General features: G+C 37.6%; 1 protein-coding gene across 1 annotated transcript; it reads right to left on the bottom strand.

Moving 5' to 3' along the window:
* Positions 1–1,673: 1,673 nt before the first annotated feature.
* Positions 1,674–18,257, bottom strand: LOC133323877 (inactive rhomboid protein 1-like). The gene is made up of 8 exons (XM_061532775.1): positions 18,191–18,257; positions 10,383–10,842; positions 9,417–10,145; positions 6,189–9,350; positions 5,784–6,125; positions 5,460–5,714; positions 2,217–2,474; positions 1,674–2,128 (listed from the first exon to the last, which is right to left on the bottom strand). Exons 2-8 carry the CDS (start codon positions 10,827–10,829, stop codon positions 1,724–1,726), a joined length of 5,598 nt encoding a protein of 1,865 aa, XP_061388759.1. The 5' UTR covers positions 10,830–10,842; positions 18,191–18,257; the 3' UTR covers positions 1,674–1,723.
* Positions 18,258–24,924: the final 6,667 nt, after the last annotated feature.

Below are 24,924 nucleotides of genomic sequence, written 5' to 3'. Positions count from 1 at the left end.
TAGCATTACGACATTATATTATTATCGGGACAAGGGGGGCTTTTCTCAAGCAGTTGGATAAGTTGAGCGGAGTAGGCTTCTGCTATCTGTTGTGTTTGCAGCTTTTCGACGTCAAATTTCCGTACCTTGGCTGCCACAAGGTAATGGTCCGAATCGATATTCGCTCCTCGGATAGATCGGACGTCTTAAACACTGGATGAATGTCTTCCGTCTATCGCAACATGATCGATTTGATTTCTCGTTGTTCGATCGGAAGAAATCCAAGTGGTATTGTGTATATCGAGATGCTTGAATCTGATGCTGCTAACTATCATGTTTCTTGTTGCCGCGAAGTCAATCAACTTCATGCCGTTGTCTGATGTTTCTTCATGGAGGCTGAATTTTCCGACGGTGGGGCCAAAAATATTTTCCCTTCCGATTTTCGCATTAAAATCTCCTAGCAGAATTTTAATGCCATGGCCAGGGCAGCGATCATATACTGTTTCTAGGCGCTCGTAAAATATGTCTTTGGTCTGTTCATCTTTATCTTCGGTCGGAGCATGGGCGCAAATGAGACTGTTGTAGAAGAACTTCGCTTTTATACGGATTATAGCAATTCGCTCATCTACTGGAGTGAATCTGGAAACAAGGTCTTTTTCCTCCTGTTAACAATAAATCATGTCTCGTTTCATTGCAGCTATAATACAGGGCGTAATCATCTGATTTACTTACGCCAGTTCCTTTCCATCACATTTCCTGTAAGGCAATAATATCGGATTTGTACTTCTTGAGTACATCCACCAAAGCGAACACTGCGAACATTCCAAGTGCAGATTAGCAGATCGTGGTCCTTTATACGTTTGCGGGGGTCGTCAACATTAGGGGGTTTGGTTTGCTTTTTCATAGTAGGTTGGATTTTCCAAAAGTGGGCAACTAACCCGACGCCTCAACCCACTTTTTTATAGTTCTTATGGGTGAACTCGCGACACATATTAGCTCACTATTTCATCGGGTGATGAAAATAGCTCCCCAGGTGGCACCGCGGGGAGGTCGGTGTCCACAATTGAGATGAAAGAGGGACCAAGATAAGCCTGGACTTCGCCATGTTAAAGCTAATCAGAGCCGTTGCTTGGTATCTATCATCCCCTACGCAACACCCACGCCTGTTTTGGTCCTTGAAAAAAATATTCTTTAATAAATCCACGCCTGTTTTGGTCCCTGAAAAATATTCTTTAATAAATTCACGCCTGTTTTGGTCCCTGAAAAAAATATTCTTTAAAAATTCCGCACTTCTTCAAATAAAACATTTGTTATTGTATATTTTTTATATTTATTTATAATAATTTTTATTTATTCTTAATTATTTTGACAAATAATTTTTTTTGGTTTTTTTGTTGTTTTTGTTTTTCTTCTTATTCTTGTTGTTGTTTGATAGAAATGGTGAATTGTCACACCCGCGTTTACCTATACGTGTGATGTATTTGTTTTTTGTTTTTTTTTTATTATTATTATATTTATCTCATTAATTTTAAATTTATTTGTTTTTGTTGTTTTTTCTCTTAAATTTATTATATAGTATTATTAATTATTATATAATATATAATAACTAAATTAAGTTTGAACAAAAGAGGTTGGAAAAAATTACACACAAAAAGTGTTGTTGAACGTAATCGATTCGAATGGAAAAAAAGAGTGCGCGCGCTCTCTCCTATCTGTTGTCAAATTCACCATTGGGCATTCTTCGTTACTGGATGTAGGGTGCCAGGGTTGCCGTCGCCACGGCGGCAACATTATTGATTATTATATCATCGGATTGATGGTGGTAGTGATACTGCGGCTGTTGCTGATGCATAAATGACTGACGATTATAATTATTATTGTTGTTGTTATTATTGTTATTGTTGCTGTTTGAAATGCCTGTGCGCATAATATCAGTTGTGCTAATGCCCGGCGAACCCATGCCGCCGTTGCCAGTTCCAACGCCGCCGGCGCCAACACCACTACCGCCCGTAGCACCATTGTTAAAACTATTCGTGAGCACCTCTCCAAAACTTAGCTTGGTTAATTCAGTGGGGAACATATAGAAAATTAATAACATTGTGGCATAAACGAATACATGGAATATAATACAAAACCATATTAAATTTATCTGTGAAAGAGACAGAGAGATTAATAAGGAAAAGAGAAAAAAATCATTAAAATCTGTTAAATATATATTTTTAAATTTTAAATTTTACCTTTGATTTACGCCGATATTTGGTGACACTAACGAATGGCACTAAAGCTATTGTTAGAATTATACCGCTGAATATACCCGCAAAAATACCGGCAAAATTCAGCTGCCATGGCAGCGTTCCAATAGCGAGGAGTATGGCGCCCACAAACATCAACTTGAACAGGGCCACATGCGGTTTATGCAGATGTTGCCAATGCGATAATATTAATAGTACCATCAGTGATGCTATAACACCCGATAACGATGCTAGTGGACCCACCTATAAAACAAATTAAATATAATAATATATTAATAAAATACAGATTGAGTCTGATCATATTTATTTGGAAGGGTTTTATTGTTTTAGCCATGAAAATAATTCTAAATTAGTTAGTACGCGATTTGTTAGCCATTTTGATACTTAGAATTGATTTATGTAATGATACTACTAGCTTAAGATAATGTAGTACCGGGGAGGCCTTTTGTGTACGAAAATAATATTAAAAAAATACTTGCATTTTAAAATTTCCCCTCCATGTAATTTTACTGCATTACGAAACAAATGATTAGAAATGATATTTTGGAATCTTAATATAAAATTTTTAAAAAGGGATGCTGTCCTCATTCTCCGTTATAAAAATTAGATTTTAGAATTCTTATTTAGTTCGAATCTATAACAATATAGACGAGCCTCTTTAAAAAGCATCAACGTTTTTTATTGAAACAAGTCTGTACGACTAAGGCAAAATATATCGCTAAAATTTATCTTCGCGTAGGGGTATATAATGAATGGCAGGAGAAGTACATTCGCTTTTAAAAAAATATTTTATTTGAACATATAGCTACACAAAGATGCCCATAAAAATTTCATGTGAAAATAACAACCACTCAAGATTGTATATCCTGAGTGGCAGTGACAGCACTAACTCAAAAACTAATTTTACATTCGGTTGCATATTTGATCAAGTTACTCTAGTCGTACATAAATATCGCATTAAGGAGGAAAAATCAAATCTGTGACGATCTACTTAATTTTGTATCCCGATTTGTGGGTGGGATCTTAAGAACACATAAATGAACCTATTTGAACAATATTTACCAATAATATCATAGTCACTACTGGAGACCAGAATTCTAAATTGCAATTTTCATGGCGAATTTCCTAAAGTTTACACCATATTGTATTGGCAATGCAATAGATAACGGGCAGAATTATAATAGAAATAACAAATATAAATTGAAGCGACTTTTAGACTGGGTTTACACATGCAACTTTTATAAGAAACTTTGCTGAGTTCGTAGAAGTGAGAGGTATAAAAAGAGGCAAGGGGGAAGAAATTCAAAAGAGAATCGAAGAGAGCAGCAGCAGAGTTGCATATATAAACCCAGACTTAATGGAGATTTTTTCTGAAATCTTAAAACTCCAAAATGTGGACCTATATTGATAACAGAGTAGGGCGTGTATCTAAAGACTAAAAATGGGACCAATATTGAATAACTATGGTAGGATCTACCGAAAATCGGAAGATATCAATATATAGGATGCCTAAATGTGAACCCATATAACTAATTTTCGAACCGAACCTTTTAGTTTTATATCTCCATATATAACTTGGGATGCATCATTAATTGAGGATATAGAACATTTTCGTTTAGTTTTGTACCTCGATACCCCCTTAAGATAAGATGATTTAAGCCTACCTATAGTCGGATACAATTGGTTAAATAGGCTTAAAATACCATACCTTGTCGGCTATAAACAGAAATTTTCGAGTTGAGAAAATTCCCCATTCTATGGTATGTTATATGGGGGCAACCCCAACACGCGAAAAAAATCAGTTAAATATTTTAATAAAAAAAAGGGACTGCTTCCAAAAGGGAGATATTATTGATAGGAATCCAAAATACCAAATTGCAGCTATATCTAAATCTGAACCGAATTTAATCGATTTTAACAGGGTTCGTTTTTGGACCAGTAAATTCGATCGAAAAATCCCATCAAAACCTTAATATACCGAAAGTTGGGGGTACCGAAAGGTAGGATGTGGTAAATAGCCATAGGGTCCGTCGGCGAATATACCTTCCATCTTTTGGTCGTGGTATAAAATTGGAATAAAGAATTGCGGAAAATTCGTTGACCTAATTTAATTTAAGTATTAAACAATATAGGATCTTGAATATATCTGTATCTACGTAATGTCTATATGATGTGAAATATAGACATTACATAGATACAGATAAGGACAAGCAAACAGTCGTACTGGATATCTTTGAACAGGCTTGACGTAATATAATTCTGAAATTGACATTTGAAAATCTGTTTATCGGTCAAACCCTAGCAAATTTATAAAATCATACAGTTCAAGTAATGATCCTCTTTAAAAATTATGTGAAAATCAATTTATTGTAAATACGATGGGTCAACAATGCGTATAACTAATACAGTATTAAGTATACGCATAGCTATCTTAATTGACAATGGTATGAGTATAGCCTAAATAACATGTTAGGTTAGGGAAAAACTTTTTATACCCTTCACCACACTGTGGTACAGGGTATTATGTCTTTGTGCATATGTTTGTAACAGGCAAAAGGAATCGAGATGGACACATGGTTCCATTTGAGAATATGCATAGAATCACTTTCTGAGTCGATTTATGCATGTCCGTCCGTCTGTCCGTCTGTAGATGTTAAATTGTAAGCAAAGTACAGGTCGCATTCATGATCCGATTTGGATGAAATTTGGCACAAGTCACTTATTCGGAACAAGGACGAACCCTATTGAAATTGGGAAAAATCGGTTCAGTTTTAGATATAGCTCCCATATATAGTTTTGTCCGATTTTAGGTAAATGGTGCACCAAAGTCCCTATATATCTCTCGATTTGCACAAAATTTGGCAAATAGTACTGAATTAGGTCAAGAATGATGTGTGCTAAGTTTCGTGAAAATCGGTTCAGATTTAGATATAGCTCCCATATATAGTTTTGTCCGATTTTATGTAAATGGTGCATCAAAGACCCTATATATCTCTCGATTGGCACGCATAGAGTACTGATTTAAGCCTAGATTCATCTGGGTACTTAATATACTCGACAAAGGAATTTTCCATTCCCCCAAACCATGTGCTCGATTATTTAAAAGACACTTTGAAAATTAAAAAAAAAATATTCACGAACCCTACCCCGCCTTCAACCTTTATCGGTTATATTTTGTTTCAATAGATTCAAAATAAACTAAAATAACAAAAACAATTAATTATTTACCTCTGGTTTATATGGCATTAAGACGGCACTTGTCAAATTGCCAGCTAGTCCCGAACCTATATACAAGATGGCCGTTCGGACGGGTCCAATTAAACGCTCCAAATCGGCCAAGAACACATGTTGAAATATCACGGTTATCATTAAATGCAAAATGCCAGCGTGCATACACAGCGATGTAAAGAGGCGATAAAATTGATCGGGAACTTCGACATTTACAAATGGGAACATGCCGCAGACATTGTTTAAGCATGAGATCTGCAAACAAAAGGAATAAATTATATGATTTGGTATCCCTCGATAGGTATATCTGTGTGTATGTCTCACCTGTGAGCAAAGTGATGCCTCTTCATGAAAATAACCATTTACAAAATCACAATATTCCCGAGTCGTTATGCGGCATTCACCATATATACCCGCACAGCAGGGATGACCAATGACCTCGCACACCATATGTTCAGCGGTGTGATCTTTGAAACGAAAACGTTGCGAGAATGAATTTGTTTTACGGCATATTGGCCATTTGGTAATGTCATCGGGCCATTCATACGGAGCAATGGAGGCGGGTGCATCACAATATTTGGGATCCAGGCCGCATACAGAGCCCGAAATGCGACCGCCGGGCCCCGATTCACCGGGTGACCATTTCTTCCAAGTTGATATGGATTTCTGTAAAAAGAAAATAAAAAAATTAATATAGGAAGCAACATAAGTGGGTCTTTGAAGACTTACCGTTGGAAACAGCCCCCTCACTGAACAGTCTGCCTGTGAACTTTGTACACAACCCGAATCGTCATTCCTTATACAACAGGCCGTCTCACGCTCCTGACGTCGGGTCTTCATCATTACATCTATAATTTTTACATCACGCCGCATACACGTGGCAAACTTGGCACCCATATGCACCAAATCCTGATTACGCGGTCCTATCCATATGTTGCGCTGTTCCGTATGCTGCACCGTTTGTAAACTGAGGCTGGTGACCAATACCTGGCCTGTGCGCTGTTCCACCCCAAAGCCAATCGGCCCAATGCCATAGCACAGCAGCGATAAAAATAATACGATAATTTGTACAGTATTAATCCAATAGGTGAAAAAGGGTCTATGATCGGTACGATCATCGAGATCATTAACACAGAATAGTTTTATTTTTTGCGCCATCGGACGACGGGAGTTCTCCAGAACACCATCGAGTATTTGTGATGAAATGCGATTGGCACGAATGCCGGGTATTTGGGGTTGTTGCTGAACCGCTTGTTGTGGGGAGTTGTCTTGATCCTGTACGGAGCCATGTAAAACCACAGCCTGTTGCAGATTGGCCGCTTCGTTGTGATTAACGCTGGTACTGTTGTTGGTGGTACGCCAACCCTGTTGGGCGCCATTGAATATTTGCGGTCCAGCGGTAGAGCGTGCTGCCGCCGTCGCCGCATTTCCATTAGGATTGTTACTGTTGGCCGGTGTGCCAGCGGCACCCGATGTGGAAGAGCCATTGTTTGCGGTGTTGTTGGCATCCATGCCGGATGGTGAATCGAAGAAGACCTCATCGTTCAGGGCTGCAACACCCTCATAGATTTCATTGTTTGCCCCAGCCGTTCCATCCAAATTCTGGACATTCTGTACATGAGCGGGAGCAAAACTGCGTGACCATTGACGTCGCTGGCGGAAATCCATTTGCCGCTTGTTGAGGGCATTGACCAAATAGCTACAGCCTGAAACCAGCATAGACATAACGGATGGTTTGCGTTCCACATGATCGCCCGCTCGGAAGTCTATGTTGTAGTAGGGATGATGGAAATGATCACGCTGATAGTGGCCGCGGCGCCTTAACACACCTCCACTGCCACCGGAACCAACACTGTCGTTGCCATTGCTGGTGTCATCATCATCGGCTGTGTCGGGCAGAATGTCAGGCCTCTCCGAGGCATGATGATGCGAATGGTTGTGCGAGTGGTTGTGATGGTGATGATGTTGTTGCTGCTGCTGACCCGCCTGTGCCTGCTGCTGGTGGTGATAGTGATTGTGTGAATGTTGGGCGCCATTATTGAAACCAGAACAATGGGAATTTTGATTGGCACCTCCGGCCGCGGAGCCATTGTTGTCCAGCGCACAGCCTTCAGGTATTTCAGCGGTTTCGGTTTTCAGGGTGCCAAAACGTCGTATGGCCAGACGACGTTGTCGACCCTGCCACAGGGCAAAATCTTCAACCTCGGTGGTAAGTTCAAGGCCGAAGAATCGCATTACCTCACGACGCATATATTCGGTGAATCGTTTTTTACACGAGTAGCGCTGTTGTAGTTGCTGCTGCTGTTGATTTATTGTGCTGAGAGCGGCGGCTGAGGGTTGGCCCTGAGGTTGTGTGGCCGGTGCAGCCTGTATTTGTAGCTGTGGCTGCTGAGCAAGTTGTACGGATGGTTGCGGATTCGCTTGCATGGCCTGGGCCTGAGGTTGAGGCTGATAGGTGCGCATAGCTGAGGGTACCATATAATGTTGTTCCATAGATGAGGCCTGGGCCTGTTGAGGCGACTGTTGCTGCTGTTGTTGTAACTGTAGCTGAAGCTGTTGTTGTTGCTGCTGCTGTTGTTGCTGGAACTGCTGCTGATTTTGATATTCCGCATTGATGATCTGCTGGGCCTGCTGCATCATTTGATTGGTACTCGTTTTCAGTTGACTGTACATTTGCTCTGCCATCAGATCCTGTTGTTGTTGCTGCTGCTGTTGTTTCTTTTGGGTATTGAGCATGCGGTTGACAAGCGGTTGTTGTCCCGGCGCCATAACATTACCGCCGACTCCGGTACCGCTGGCATTTGGCGGCGTTAGAGGTGTTAAGTGGTTCATTTCATTGGTGATGTTGTTGCTGTTGTTGGTGGTGGTCGTGTTGGCGGCATTGGTGGGTGTTAATGATGACATGTTCGCCAGCTGCTGTTCCAAATATCTTTGATTGTTGCCGGCAGTGTTTGTGCTACTGAGAGAACCACTGGAACTGGGTCCCGCCACTGCAGCCCCTGCCAATGGTGTCGTTGGCATCAATTGAGGTACTGGACTAATGGGACCAGTTGTCTGTGTGGTCTGATGAACACCTGTGGTGCGTCGCACTGTCTTGCAGTGTAAACAGGTGGCAGCGGAGGTTGTCGAACTCCCCACAGCCGTTGAACTTAATACCAATCCGGTTGTGCTTCCCGTGGCTGCCGAACTTGACTCGTCTTTCCGCAGGCCACTGGTGCTACAAAGTCCCGCCACCGCTGCTGTGGCTACATCACTGACATTCTGTGACATTGTGGCACTTAGCGTAGAAGACATTTCCTGCATATCGTTAATCAGCGAACATATGCCAGTGCCGCTGGCCATGCTGCGCTGATTGCTACCATAGACGGGTGGCGGTAGCTGAGATCGTGCCACGGTACTGGTAATATTCAGACTACTCTGGGGAGAACTGACACAGCCCACGGCGGTAATGGTGGCCACCATATGCGGCTGATTCACCACACTACACTGGGTGGTCATCATACTGAAGGTCTTGTTGTAGGTGTGGGCTGCCGCCATAATACCCTGTCCACCCTCACCACCACTTATCAAATGATGATGAACCACCGGAGAATCTTTGCCCGGCAGTTTAGAACCTCCAATTGCCGTGGGTCCACCATATTGGCTACTTCGTATTCGGGGCGATGAAGCGTAATGTTCTTTCGTTTGATTCAGGCTAGACAGAGGTTGCAGTTCGCCACTGCTGCCAGCGATCTGCTGTTCCGACGAACAACATTTTAAATTTCGATTGCGATATGGCAGTGTACTGGGTGAAGACGAGGATTGAGGTCCACATTTCGTTGTGGTTACAGCCGATGGACCACCTGCATATTGTTGTTGATGCTGCTGTTGCAACATCTGTTGTTGTTGCTGCTGCTGATGTTGTGTCGAGGAGGCTTGTGGCTTACTGTAATGTCCATGCGAATGATGATCGGCAACGTAGAGCTCATGTGGAGGTGGTGGGGTGGGTACATAACGTTTGACCGGTGTATGGGCCGACGAGGCCAAATAGCTGTAGGTATCGCTCGGCACTAACGATGAGGGGCAATTTTTCAAATAATGACTCGATGAGTTACTCATAAAGCGTCCCGTTTGGCTTGACACCCCTGATGCAGCTACCGTGGCATTTGTGTTCGAGGATGAGGAAGAGGAGGCATTGGAACCGGTATTCAAATCGCGATAACGATGATGCTCACCATTCAGACGATAACGGCTGGTGTTGGGCGAAGCAGAACGCTGCAGGTTCTGCATTGTCTGTCCCGCACCACCATATTTCAGTCCATGATGGCTGACACGCTGCAGTGAGGCGTTCATTGGTCCACAGGCAATAGCTGATGCCCCTGCCGCCCCCACTGATGATGAACAGTTACCCAAACCTCCGGTTGATATTGACGAGTTCGAGGTGGAAGATGACAACGTTTGTTGGTGGTGGTGGTGCTGCGACTGTTGTTGTGGGTGATGATGGTGATGATGATGTGCGGGCGGCAAATGATCATCACCGGGGTGGCCATCACTGTGACCACTGGGTGGTGAGACCACACATGTTCCATCAATAAATCGATCACTGTTGGGCGCCGGTGAGGGTGGTGGCAAACTGCAGGCCAACGAGTCATCGTAACGTTCTATTGGTTGCAGACTTAGTTTGACATGGGGTGGTGGATGTTGTTGCTGTTGTGAATGATGTTGTTGATGATGCTGTTGTTGCTGGTGCTGCTGTTGTTGTTGCTGTTGATGTGTGTGCGAGTGATGTAGGTACAATTCATTGGGATGTGGGCTAAAATGTCCCGGTGATATTTCAGTACCACAGTCGGAGGTTATATCCGAACTGCATTGTAATGTGTTGCCCATCAATTGTTGCTGATAGCTAAGGGATGATTTTCGTCGCAGTGTTGTATTGCTGCCCACACAACTGGAGGCAGAGGCAGCAGCAGAGCCATTGTTGCCACCACCACTACTGCTGAGTGACAACTGTGTCATGTGTGGTGGCAGGACGCTACTGCTGCTGCCACGTCGATTCATAACCGATGACAGATGTTGGTGTTGATGTTGGTGGTGTTGTTGCTGCGCCTGTTGTTGGCTGTGATGGTGATGCGATGACTGTTGCTGCTGCTGCAACTGCATTTGCATCTGTGACTGTTGTTGTTGCTGCTGCTGGTGATGGTGCTGATGATGTTGATGCATATGCTGATGATGCATCTGTTGTTGTTGCTGCTGCTGTTGTTGTTGGCCATTGTTGTGCGAATGCCCATGACCATGTGATGATGAATGCATTTGATTGTGATGATGATCCGTTTCACAGCTACCAATATTCGAGCACAATTGATTGGCTTTTGGCGAAAGCATATTTTGCATGGTCGTTAATATTCTGGAAAATTGGAAAAAAACAGAATGGAAATTATTATAAATTATGAAGTGAAATGTTTTTGGAGGAGTCATGTATGGTAATATTAGCTAATATATTAGGCTACACTGATGAAAATTAATTGTGAAGCAATTTTATTCAAAATAAATCTGTTGTTTTGAGATTTACTTTGGGCATAGCAACGTGGAGCAGAAATCAGTTTAAAATTAGTTTTGGAAGAGGAAGAGTCATAAAACAGATTTAAAATGTATATTGCGGTATTCAACAACACAGTCTATATTATTTTTGAGCGAAAAAATTTATTCCTATTATTAATAAAATATATTCGAAAAAATTTGGGGGGAAAACTATTTCAAACGAAGGGATATTTTCAAGGTTTATTGATAAGGTTAATCGTAGGCCAGCTGAAATCTTAATTTGTAAAATTTATTATTTGAAGTATAAATAAACAAAAACATATTTTTATTCGAAAATATACTTGTACGATAATATTATTGCGTTCTTTGAAGGATTTTTTTGAGTTTTTTTAATTTTCTGGTTGGCATTTGGCGATTAAAAAGTTGACAGCAATTCAAGACTAAGACATTTATTCGCCTCCACGTAGATCTTATAAATAGGGCGTGGATATCTTCAACAATGCGATGTCACCAACAAGCAAATACGAACTGGTAAAAAGGATTGTTATTACTACTCAATTTTCATTTTACTTTCCTTTCTACAACACACATACTTCTTAACTACCACAACTATGAATCATGGGAAATCCACATCAATTAGGAATTTCCAATTATTGTATATATTCTCAGAATAAAAACAATTCTCTACATAGACATATCAAAGATGAATTGTTGTTCACTAAGGCTTGTTGTATATATATATATATATATAACCGTCGCAATTAACAGTTAACGGTACTAATATCACCCTGTGCTACCTAATCATGAACAAACCCGAGGATATTTCACTTCTGAAATTTAATGCAATCGACGACTACAACCTCCAACCGGCAGGGGATGTCCCTACTGCATTTATCTCATCATCACCTTAACGAGGTATTTATTTTGAACAAAGATTAGAAATTGTACCACACGGTTGATGAAAGAATTTAAATTTATATTTAAATTACGGTGCTAGATATACAATTTTTGAAGTTTGGTTCTTCAGAAGTCTTCCTAATGAGTTTTTCACAACAAGGTTTTCGAACAAGCGCAATGTCAAACCGAAATATTGGTGGACTCTTCAAGGAAAAAATTCCCAATATTCCATCTCAATAAAACCACGTAAATCAAAATATTATTCGGATATTGTACCAGAAAAGCTCGCTGTTGTTACAAGGTGGAGTTGAATCTGCTTGTTCAATATGAAAATTGTCATTGCTGGAAAAAATGTATGCACACGTCCGTGGAGGCTATACCTAAAACGGGACCAATATTGATATGAGGTGATATGCCTAATTGAAGACTGATATAGCTCAAGCTCGAACCTAACATGTTTGCTTCACAATACCTTTCTCCGAGGGTAGAATGATTGCAACAGATGGGTATCGTCTTGAATTCCATACTTTCGAGTACCCAAAACGCGGAACAAATCAGATAACTATTTTAACCCTTTGTGGCCCAATGTTGCCCACAGGCTACAAAATGTTTTAGATCTTATTGTTAATATACAGCTAGTAGATATATATATATATATATATATATATGGATTTTATATGTCAATACCTGATTATGGACGACACATATCAAAAGTAAATTCAATATAGAGAAGAAGGTAATTTTGTGTACAGTACTAATTTGTGTATGTAGTCCAAATTATTTAAATCGTTTTATGAATTCTGCCATCAGAAATATTTTTAATTCTTGTAAAAATTAATATAGAGACTAATTTAAAATGATTTTTCTGTCGATTTTGCATTTGGTTTTCTTGATATTGGAATTTTATTTTTCAGAAAGAATGTACTGTATCTCCCGAATGCAAGGATGTAGCGATGTAAAATTTTGTGCATATCCTATTTAGGATATTTCCATTAAATCTGTGAACAGAAATTTGTTCTAAGGTTGTGGAAAACAATTCGGGTCTCAAAGGGTTAATATAAACAAGTGAAAAGGCGTTAAGTTCGGCAGGGCTGAATTTGGGTTACCCTTCACCATAGATATACATAGGGGACATACCAAAAAGTTGACCTGTACCGACATTTCTACAAACCGATTATTAAAACTATAACGTAGACCAAATACTCTCAGACTAATGGCTAATGAGGGTGTATATAGACTTTGATACGGTGAAAATATGCCTCATCGAAATATTCGTTCTAGACCACATGTTTCTTTGGACCAAATCCGTTCAAGAAAATTTGGATTTCATCCAAACTTCTTATTATTTCTTCCAAAGTTAGTTAGTTCAAGTTCGAAGATGGGGAATAACGGTCCACTCCTTCTGGTACTTCCCACACAGGGGCTAGGCCCAAGCCTAAATGGGGACTATAGTTCATTATCGAATCTTACCGAGGTTTGTTTCTGAACCCAAAACTCGGAACAAATAAGATAAATATTTTAATAACACCAAATACCGAAAATTGACCTGTAATCATGATTTTTTGTCGAGAGATTTGGTACCAATTAAGAACTCAAAATACTAAATAACAGCCAATTCGGTAGAAAATACGATCAAAACCCACAAAATACTGAAATACTGGTACCGTCAATTTGGTACCCAATAGAAGCCCAGTGTACCAAATTTCAACGAATTCGTTTGAAAAACGAGCTCAAACGTTAATAATTTTTGGGAGGGAAATTTGTTACCATATACGACTACAAATGACACCGAATTCGGTTCAAAAACCCGCTCAGGAACCCCAAAATACGGACTATCCTGCATCTTTAATTAAGGAAAAAAAGGTACACATGCACCCGGTTATTGACCTATGGTTAAGGAAATGAGAGATATCTTGCCTTTGCACCATGGCTCCGAAGTCAGAGACGTCCAATCAGACAAACATTAATCCGAAAACTTTATACATATAATTTCTACGTTTCAATGTAGACTTTATAAAAGTATATTGAAGAATATGATTTGTTTTTAATAAAAAAAACTTAATATGCAATTTTTGCAAATGTAAGAATTGATAGTCGAATTACACTCCGGAGTCCGGAGTTCTAGCCAAAACTTATTTTGACTACGCAGTGCTGTTTAAACCTCACATTTTTAATTGAACATCTCTTCTATTTTATAAATGTTCGACGTTTTCGTGCCTAAAATGGGAGTAAATAAATCACTCCTGAAAAAGCGCAACAATTTAAAAAGCGTTAAGTTTGGCCGGGCTGAACTTTGGATACCCCCACCATAGTACTAACAGATACATGCAATGAAAATATAGGGCAGATACCAGAAAGTGGGCATATACCGATAATTCTACAAGTGGGCATATACCGAAAGTGGGTATTATGTGCACCAAATACAAACTTCAGCAATTTTAATGGGGATTTTTCCTAAAATCTGTAAGATCCAAAAAGTGAACAGATACTGATAACGCATGGTAGAGTATAAAATCCTCAAACTCCTGTAATTTAAATTACAAATTTATATGAGGCTATGACTAAAGGGGGACCAATATTGATTACATAATGTAGGAAATAGTGAATGTTTGGGGATATCACTATATGAGGGCTATGCATAATTAATGACCGGTATATGCCAATTTTGAATCTCAATTCTCAATTTTGTTTATCTCAATTCTTTCCTTCAGGAGGTATCATTATCCTCATGTTTGAATTTTTTTATCACAATATCTTTAGAGGGTGGGATGCTTACAACAGATGGCTAAATAGTCGTTGTAGGGTAAAAATTGAATATTCCCTGTAACGACTACCCAATCACAACACACGGAACAAATCAAATAACTATTTTAATATAAAAAGGGGGTTATATGGAGGCTACCCCTAAAAAGAGGTGAATATTAATAATTTTTGGTGGGGAGATTTTTTACCATATACGACTACAAAATACCAATTTTCAGCGAATTCGGTTGAAAAACGCGCTCAAGAACCCTAAAATACCGAAAATTGGGGGGGTATCCTTATATGGGGGCTACCAGAAAAAAATTGACATATATTTATAATTGTTAGTATAGAGATTTGCTACCCAATAAGAACTCAAAGTACCGAATTTCAGGAAATTCGGTCGAAAATGCGATCAAACCCGCCATAATACCGCAAAATTGGGGGTACCCTTATATGGGGGCTATCCGAAAATATAGACCCATATTTATAATTTTTGGTGGAGAGATTTGCTACCCAATAAGAACTCAATTTACTAAATTTCAGCGAATTCGGTTGAAAAACGCGCTCAAGAACCTCAAAATACCGAAAATTGGGGTGTATTCTTATATGGGAGCTATGCCTAAACGTGGACCGATAAAGCCCATCTTCGATCTTGACCTGCCTGCAGACAAAAGACGACTCTATGCAAAATGTATTTTATACCCTCCATCATAAGGTAGAGCATACTTTAAATTTGTCAATCCGTTTGCAACACCTCTAAATATTCACCATCAAATATATCAACTTTCTTGATCAGAATAGCATTTTATGTTGATTTATTACTGGTAGGACGTTTGGTATTAAAATGGGATATATTGGTCCACGTTTCGGTATAGCTCTCATATAACGGAACCCCAAACATTCAGTTCAACCGAATTGGCTGTACATTTGTATTTTAAGTTTTTTTTATTGACTATCAAACCTTCCTACTGAAAATGTACGATATTGGTCCACTTTTTACGATAGCCCCCATATAGTTTTATTTCCCAAATGTCCGTATTTTGGGGAGATTCGACATGTTTTTTAACCAAATTGACTGTAATTTGGTATTTTGAATTCATCCTCCTACCAAAGATTATCAATATTGATCCACTTTTTTTACGATAGCCTCCATATGACGGCACTTCCAAAAGTTCGGTATATTCGAGAGATTGGACACGTTTATCAAATGAAATTGACTGTAATTGGGTATTTTGAATTTACAATTCAGTTTTCTACTACAAATCGTCTATATTGGTCTACTTTTTTCTGATATTACCGTACCGGCTATTATTTGGTGTTTGGCTGTAATGTACCATGGAACAGCTTCCAATTTATATAAATGTCCACGATACGATATACGGTATAAAAAGTTCGGCTGGTATGAACTTAACAACTTTTTAGTTATTTATATAATAATTCTGTACGTTGTAATACCCTACACCAATCGGTGTAGATTTAGATAAATCTTATATATATATATGTTTGGGTCAATTCAACCAAATGGACTGTAATGTGGTTTATTGAACTCAAATTGGGTAGTAAATCAATATTGGTCCACTTTTTACATAACGATAACCTCCAAATTTCGATGCTTTGGGTAATATAGGAATATTTTTTAACAGAATTGATTGAATTTTGGTATTTGGAATTCACATTGAGTAGCAAATCTTGTACAAACCATCAATATACGATCATATTGTACAATAAGTTCGACCCGACCGAATTTAACGACGATTCTACTTGTTTTTTTTTCTTCCGATTTCACGCAAATTGTCATGACATGTTGCACAGCATACCTCCTGAAAATTATGTCAAATTTTGTTTTAAATCGGTCCACAATCGGTCATTTGTAAAATTTGAATTAAATCGGTATATTTATTACTATAGATTACAATCGAAATCATAGGATCTGAGTGTATACACAAAGTTGCTGATCATATAGTCGTCCCGTCCGACTTTCGTCATTTAAAAAAAATCGATTATCCATTTGGACTATCTAGGCCTAAAACCTCTGACGTACCTCCACAAAATCCAATGGTGTGTGGCGATATTGTTTCACAATAAAGTTAAATTCTTTCAACGACTTAACATTTTATGTGGTGCAGATTTTATGTCATTTTTATTTGTTTTCTAGGGGAGAATCCGCGACAAAATGGTGATAACTTCCTACTCTCCAATATGCCCATGGTTTTGACCCTGAGAATTGTTTTCAAAATTGTCGGGACAAATTTTTCTTCAGTTTGTCGATTACATATTCCATGGATCATATGGTCATTAATAACCCTTCCATAAATATTTAAATATTCACTTCTTCTCTGCGATTGATGGTCCATTATGTGCAAAATATGTGTGTGCGGGGGCTTGATCCCCCCCGCCACTTCATTTCATAAAGCTTGTGGGGTGGTAGACAATGTCTATATTGAAGGTAAACAGAACAGAAGGCAATAAAAACAACAACAACAGAAAAGTTATGATACCCAAATTCGTTTCGTTTCATCGTCAAAGGATAACAGTGATGATGATGAGGATGATGATGAAGAGAGAAACAAGGGGATGAGGGTGAATGAAAAAAAAAATAAAAGAAATTGACAAATTAGACAAAACAATAATACAATTCCTGAGAAAAGGTATCAATGCGAAAAATAAATTCAAATCAAATAAAATACAGAACTAATTTGTAGAAAATGAGAGGCGAAAAAGACTAAATTGGAGGCATAGATAATTATTGGATCACCATAAATAAATTAAAATGTAATTTTTGGGAAATTTTTTGGATATGGAAATTTGAAAATAATTTTCCTTGTCCTTGTATGCTAAGCACACCTTTTTAAGAGTTTAAATGGGGTTTTACATTTTTTTTAATTTAACCAAAGAACACAAATATGCAAAAATTAAAATATGGGTGGTGGTACTTGCACGAAACCTTACATTAATTGTTGCCTGGCTGCCTGGCAACGTTTCGGTGACAGGCTGGCAAACACATCATAACGACGAACGGCGACACAACATCACAAACGATTTTAACCCATTTCACTTTGAACAAACCATTTTTTTCTGTCTTTCAGTTTTTGCAATGGAAAAAAGTCCTTTAATTTCTGTTTATATGCATATCCACTTTTTCACTTTTGACACACACACACTCGCACACACCGTTTTAGAGTCCAATTTTATGATTAGCAAAATAACAGAGTCCATTTGGCAGTTCTATAACATTGCAGAAATACAAAAATTAAATTTCATCTGAAAAATAATACACTGGGGCGACCTTCAGTTTTCAACAAAAAAAAAATCTTTCGTTTTTTCCCCAAGTTCCTTCTTTTCTGGCCACACACACAAAAATTTATATCCTTCGTCCGAGGGTGGTCGGGTGGTGGTGGTGAATGTTGGTGGGCAGGATAACGAAAATGCAAACGAAAAACTAACTAACTTCACTTTCTATGACGAACAACCGAATATATATATGGACATGTACATCTTGAGTTCTCCTGCGGGGTATTATAGCCTCCTGCAGGATGCTTTTGTTTTTTTTCCACAAAGAAAACAGAACTCACCTTAACTTCTAGATTCCATTTGGTTGGTTGTTTTTTTCTCTTTGCCTTTTTTGTTGATAACTTATTTAAATCTTTTGTAGAATTTTTTTATCTTTCCGTTTCGTTTCGTTTCTTTTTTTCTTCCTTTTTCTTTTTGTTTAAACTATGATATATATAGAGAGAGAGCGATGTATGTTGTTGGTTGGTTGTGGTGGTGGTGTATATATAAGTATGTATATATATATATTAAATTTGTTTTTAAAAATCAAAATCCAAATTTAATTCTTTTCTATATATAAGAATAATAATACGAATTTCTTCCGTTTTTGTGTTGCGATTTTTTATCTCGGTTTTTCATTTTTTACTTTTTTCTTCGTCTTGTGTTGTGTGTGAATGACAATCCTTTTGACTGTTTTTCTTTTCTTCGTTTCGTTTGGTTTTCGTTTAGCTTTGGTTTTTTTGCCTTTCCTCTTTTGGAATGTTGTTTATGTGTATACCATCGTCGTATCGATTTCTCACGGCTGCTCGTTGGTGATGATGGTGGTGCTGCTCCTCACGTCCACGACATTTTCGTTCGACAAACTATAATATGGCCATTCGCAAATTTTCAATTTTCTTTCTTTTTTCCCCGTTCTGCTCGAGTTCCGATTTTTTTTGCGTTTTCCACGGCAAGTTCTGTCACAAAATCATCTTACTTTTATTGAATTCTAAAACTACCGTTAATATTTATTACAATTATGTACACTTGATTATTTATTAGTTAACTATTTATGGTAAAATTTGGAATAAATGTTCTGCTGTTGTTTGTGCTGTGTAATGTTTTGCTCATCGTCCTTTTGCCACCACTACAGATGTAACGACCTGAGAGAATCGAATCGAGTCAACTAACCAACAATCAACCAGCCAGCCAGCCAACCAACCAGCAGTGTAGTCGCGACAAACTAACAATGGCCGACACACACGAACACTCTCCACACAAAGGAACACAATCGCTGAGAGAGTGCTCTCTCAAAAATGAGAGAGACCATAGACAATAACACAGAGTAGACAACCCCCAAAGTTTTCACTTCACACAAAAGGATTTTCGCTCGCGCTCTGTTTGCCGTCCAACCGAATATTGAACTGCCATTTTTGTGGAATTTGGTTGAACCTGTTGGGGAGAACGATTATTTGTTATGCGAATTTCCTAACGTGTGGGTGTAATCGATAGTTGGTTATTTCATTGTTACCGTTATATATTTGAGTGAATGGGTTGCCAGATTGAGTGAGTTTTGGGGCTAAAACCTATTCTGTAACTTTTAACAACATTCGATATTGTTTAATTATACCCTTCACCACACTGTGGTACATGGTATTATGTCTTTGTGCATATGTTTGTAACAGACAAAAATAATCGAGATAGACCCATGGTTCCTTTTGAGAATATGCATAGAATCACTTTCTGAGTCGATTTATGCCTGTCCGTCCGTCCATGTATTTTTGTTAACAAAGTACAGGTCGCATTTATGATCCAATTTGGATGAAATTTTGCACAGGTCACTTAATTGGCCCAAGGACGAACCCTATTGAAATTGAAGATAATCGGTCCACGTTTAGGCATAGCTCCCATATAAGGGTACCCCCCAATTTTGGTATTTTCGGTATTTTCGGTATTTTGGGGGTTTTGATCGCATCTTTCGGCCGAATCCGCTGAAATTTGGTACTTTGAGTTCTTATTGGGTAGCAAATCTCCCTACTAAAAATTATAAATATATGTCCATTTTGTTCGGGTAGCCCCCATATAAGGGTACCCCCCAATTTTCGGTATTTTGGGGTTCTTAAGCGCGTTTTTCAACCAAATTCTTTGTAATTTGGTTTCTTGTAGTCGTATATGGTAACAAACCCCCTCTCAAAAATTATTAATAATCGCCCCCTTTTAGGGGTAGTCCACATATAACCCCCTTTGTATACCCTTCACCACACTGTGGTACAGGGTATTGTGTCTTTGTGCATATGTTTGTAGCAAGGAAATCGAAATAGACCCATGGTTCCTTTTGAGAATATGCATAGAATCACTCATGTATATTTGTTTTTGTACATGTCACATTTATGATCCGATTTGGATGAATTTTGTCACAGGTCACTTAATATGCCCAAGGACGAGCCCTATTGAAATTGGAGAAAATCGGTTCAGATTTAGATAACTTATTGATGCACCAAACTCCCAATAGTGATCCGATTGAGACAAAATTTTGCACAGAGTATTGAATTAGGTCTAGATAGTTATATGCCAAGTTTTGTTGAAATAGGTTTAGATTTAGATGTAGCTCCGATTTATAGTTTCGTCCGATTTTATGTAAATAGTGCACCAAACTCCCAATAGTGGTCCGACTAAAGCAAAATTTTGCACAGAGTACTGAATTAGGTCCCGACTGATGTATGCAAAATTTCTATATCTACAGGATATTGTAGATATTAACATGTCTTGCATGTACCCATAGTGGTGAAGGGTATCATATAGTCGGCCCCGTCCGACTTTTGAACTTTCCTTACTAGTTTTCTTTTGTTATTATAAAAAGAAAAAAAGTGAATTTGTTGTAAAATAAACAATGTCGAATGTTGTTAAAAAGCTACAGAATAGGCCTACAGATAAGGAATCTTTTTTATAATGCAATAGTATTTGGAGTTTTTTTATATTAAACTGCGTCAGTAAATGTAGTATTGCCTTAGCAATATTTTTAATGTATTGGTACACTTTTTAGGGTAGTACCCATGTAACAGTACCCCCAATATTCAGTATTTTGAAGCTTTTTACACATTTTTCAACAAAATTGCTTCTAACTTAATACTATTGAGCAGAAAATATCCCTGCTTAAATGGGCTACCGGGAGAGCCCTCATATACCGGTATCCCTTAAATTTCGATATTTGGCTGTAATTTTATATTTTGGATGATCATTGAGTAGAAAAGCATACAGTTTGGTCAAAGTAGGTCCAGTAGTTTTTGAGAGACTACGAACATTTTTTATAGGGGCTCAAAGGTGCCCCTATAAAAAAAATCATAAAATCTCGTTTTAAAATTTTTCCGACTCGCAACAATTTTTTATATGGTAATCTTGTTCTCTAGCAACTTACATAAGTTTGGCTAGCTTTTTCAGTTGCCAAAAAAATTTAGGTGAGTGAACATTTTTTAGGTGTTTTCGCAGTATTTTTGTAAATTTTTAATTAAATTAAAAACCTTATTATAAATTGTATTTAATTATTTTTTATTTTTTTGCAAAATATTCAGGCCACTGATCCTCATCAGTTTCTCTTAAATTTCCATAAAATACTACAGTTGGGGCACCTTTGAACATGCTCAGTAAACTCCAGTAAAAAATGGATTTATTAACTTTTGGCTTCGATTTCTGTAAATTTCAAATATTACAAACATTATTTTTTTGAATTTTGTAATTTTTGAACATTTTTGTTAAAGTACATTTGCACCTATTGGTTAAAATGTACCTTTATTACCTTTAATTTTTTTTAGAAAACACTTGAAGTTTAGAATTGTTTACCTATAAAAGATCCAAAAGTCTTCAGAAATCTCTTTTATTACAAGAAATTATCACAAATTTATACTTTCTGTAGAAAATCTCCTAAATGGGGTATTCTCTGCACCAAAATATTTATCTCAATATATTTAAAAAAATTGAATGGAATTTCTCAATTTTTCAAAGAAATGTTCATTCTATAGTATACCATCTAAGAAGGTCATCCCTTAATTGAAGATCTGTAATGGGGTTCTCTTTACACAAAAGTTAGCATGGGTTTCCAAACTACACAGGACCTCTTAAGAAGTTTATCTGCACTGTCGTCTTCCAAGGGACTTCTCTATATAGAAGATTTCACAACGACCTTCTATTTATAAAAATAATCTAATATAAATAGAGGAAAACCTATCAATTTATAGAAGCCCTTAAAGGGTTTTGTTTTTTTGTCCTGCATAAAAAAGAATATTTTCAATGCGGTTTTTAGTAGAGCGATATTTTGCTCTACGTCATATTTTTACTGAAGATGGGACCGGTAAAAATATTACGGGGCCAGACAGACACAGAGACGGACGAAATGTCTAAATCGATTGTCTGAAATGGATTATATGAAACATGGTATGTGAAACCAATATTTCGATGAGAAACATTTTTGCCCTTCCAAAGTGTATACCCTCATTAGCCATAAGACTGAGGGTATAAATACTAAATTGCTGTCAGTTTCCATTTTCCATTTTCAATAGCAAGCGACATCGAATTTTATTTTGCTCAAGAATAATCCATGTCAAAAATCGATTTTCAATTTTTTATATATACAATTATTTCCAGGTGTTGTGAACGGAATGATAAATTTAAGATACACTTCACCTTTGGTAGTGGGTATAAGGATCTACGTTTCTATGGATGCGCCAAAAATCGTATTATAAAAATTTACGTTTCAGCTACGTAGATTTTAATGTAATATTGGGACAATAAAAACCAGTAAGGAAAGCAGTAAAGTCGGACGGGGCCGACTATATGATACCCTTCACCACTTTGGGTATATTCAACAGATGAATCATAACAGACGTCGAATTTTTGAAGGACCATTAACATGAAAATGGATCCATAAACATGTCATTCTGTAACCTACACTAAAGTTTTCATTTGGTCAGATATAGGGTTGCTTCTTACAATGGGACAAAATTATATAAAGTAATGTAAAGGAAATGTATTATAGTAACTACAGTTCATTGTACCAATTGTGTGGAAATCAGACAAACTTTGGGTCTTTAGTGCACAATTTACACACACTCAGAAGAAAAAATATATAGGAGCTATATCTAAATCTGAACCGATTTTCACGAAACTTAACACACATAATTCTAGACCTTATTCATTACGCAATACCAAATTTCGTGCAAATCGAAATATATATAGGGACTTTGGTGCAACATTTACATTAAATCGGACAAAATTATATATGGGAGCTATATCTACATCTGGGCCGATTTTCAGTAAACTTAACACACATCATTCTAGACGTAATTCATTACGATATGCCAAATTTCGTGCAAATCGAAGGGTATATAGGGACTTTGGCGCACCATTTACATAAAATCGGACGAAACTATATATGGGAGCTATATCTAAATCTGGACCGATTTTCTAAAAACTTGGCAGACATCACTCTAGGCTCAACTCAGTACGTTATGCAGAATTTCGTGCAAATCGAAATATATATAGGGATTTTGGTGCACCATTTACATGAAATCGGACGAAACTATATATGGGAGCTATATCTAAATCTGAACCGATTTTCTCGAAACTTCGTAGACATCATTCTAGACTCAATTCAGTACGTTATGCCCAATTTCGTGCAAATCGAAAGATATATAGCGACTTTGGTGCACCATTTACATGAAATCGGACGAAACTATATATGGGAGCTATATCTAAATCTGGACCGATTTTCACGAAACTTGGCAGACATCATTCTAGACCTAAATGATTAGGCTGTACCAAATTTCGTGCAAATCGAAAGATATATAGCGACTTTGGTGCACCATTTACATGAAATCGGACGAAACTATATATGGGAGCTATATCTAAATCTGGACCGATATTCTCGAAACTTGGCAGACACCACTCGAGGCTTAATTCAGTACGTTATGCCAAATTTCGTGCAAATCGAAAGATATATAGGGACTTTGGGGCACTATTTACATGAAATCGGACGAAACTATATATGGGAGCTATATCTAAATCTTGACCGATTTTCACGAAACTTGGCATACATCATTCTAGACCTAATTCATTATGCTGTACCAAATTTCGTGCAAATCGAAAGATATATAGGGACCGTTTACATTAAATCGGTTAAATATATATATGGGAGCTATATCTAAATCTGAACCGATTTTTCCCAATTTCAATAGGGTTCGTCCTTGGGCCAAACAAATGAGCTGTGCCAAATTTCATCCAATTCGGATCATAAATGCGACCTGTACTTTGCTCACAAAAATACATGGACAGACAGACGGACAGACGGACGGACGGACATGCATAAATCGACTTAGAAAGTGATTCTTTGCATATTCTCAAAAGGAACCATGTGTCTATCTCGTTTCCTTTTGCCTGTTACAAACATATGCACAAAGACATAATACCCTGTACCACAGTGTGGTGAAGGGTATAAATATTCTTCATAAATACAGGTATCACATCTTCAACATGTGGAAGGTCAAAAATATTATTAAGAATCTGAGCTTTTACTGAAAGCTCTGATATGGGAAAATTAAATTTAATGTTTTAAGGTAAGGTATTACTACGAATAATTAAAATATGAAATGTAAAAAAATAATATTTTTAGAAAAATCTACGCATCTATGAGATGTTCGTTGGGGTCATTAATATTAGGTTGGGGAAAAAGATATACATTATATTTCGGCAGATGGCTGCACTGATAGAACAAAGAGAAAATTCGGTACATTTTACAGTTTTTCTTTGACAAAGGCCAAAATGCAAGCCAAGCGGCTAAAATTTTGAATGGTGTTTATGGCTCCGATAATGTAACTTTATACTGTAAATATTAAAAAAAAATATCTTAAAATTTACGCATATTATGTGTTCAGTGGCAAAAATTAATAAATAATTTATATTTATAAATATTTTGAAGATTCCTGCCTCCAAAACGTAGTTGTGAGACCCTGTTTAAAACTTGAGAGCAATGTTCAGCTTTAGAAAATATATTTTGTTTAATAGATTT

The sequence above is a fragment of the Musca vetustissima genome, unplaced genomic scaffold (genome assembly GCF_032173495.1).
Source record: "Musca vetustissima isolate MV318-11 ecotype Yass unplaced genomic scaffold, APGP_CSIRO_Mvet_v1 utg17682, whole genome shotgun sequence".
NCBI classification, from domain to species: domain Eukaryota; kingdom Metazoa; phylum Arthropoda; class Insecta; order Diptera; family Muscidae; genus Musca; species Musca vetustissima.
Note: the sequence above shows the minus strand (reverse complement) of the source record. Positions and strands in the feature narration are given on the sequence as shown.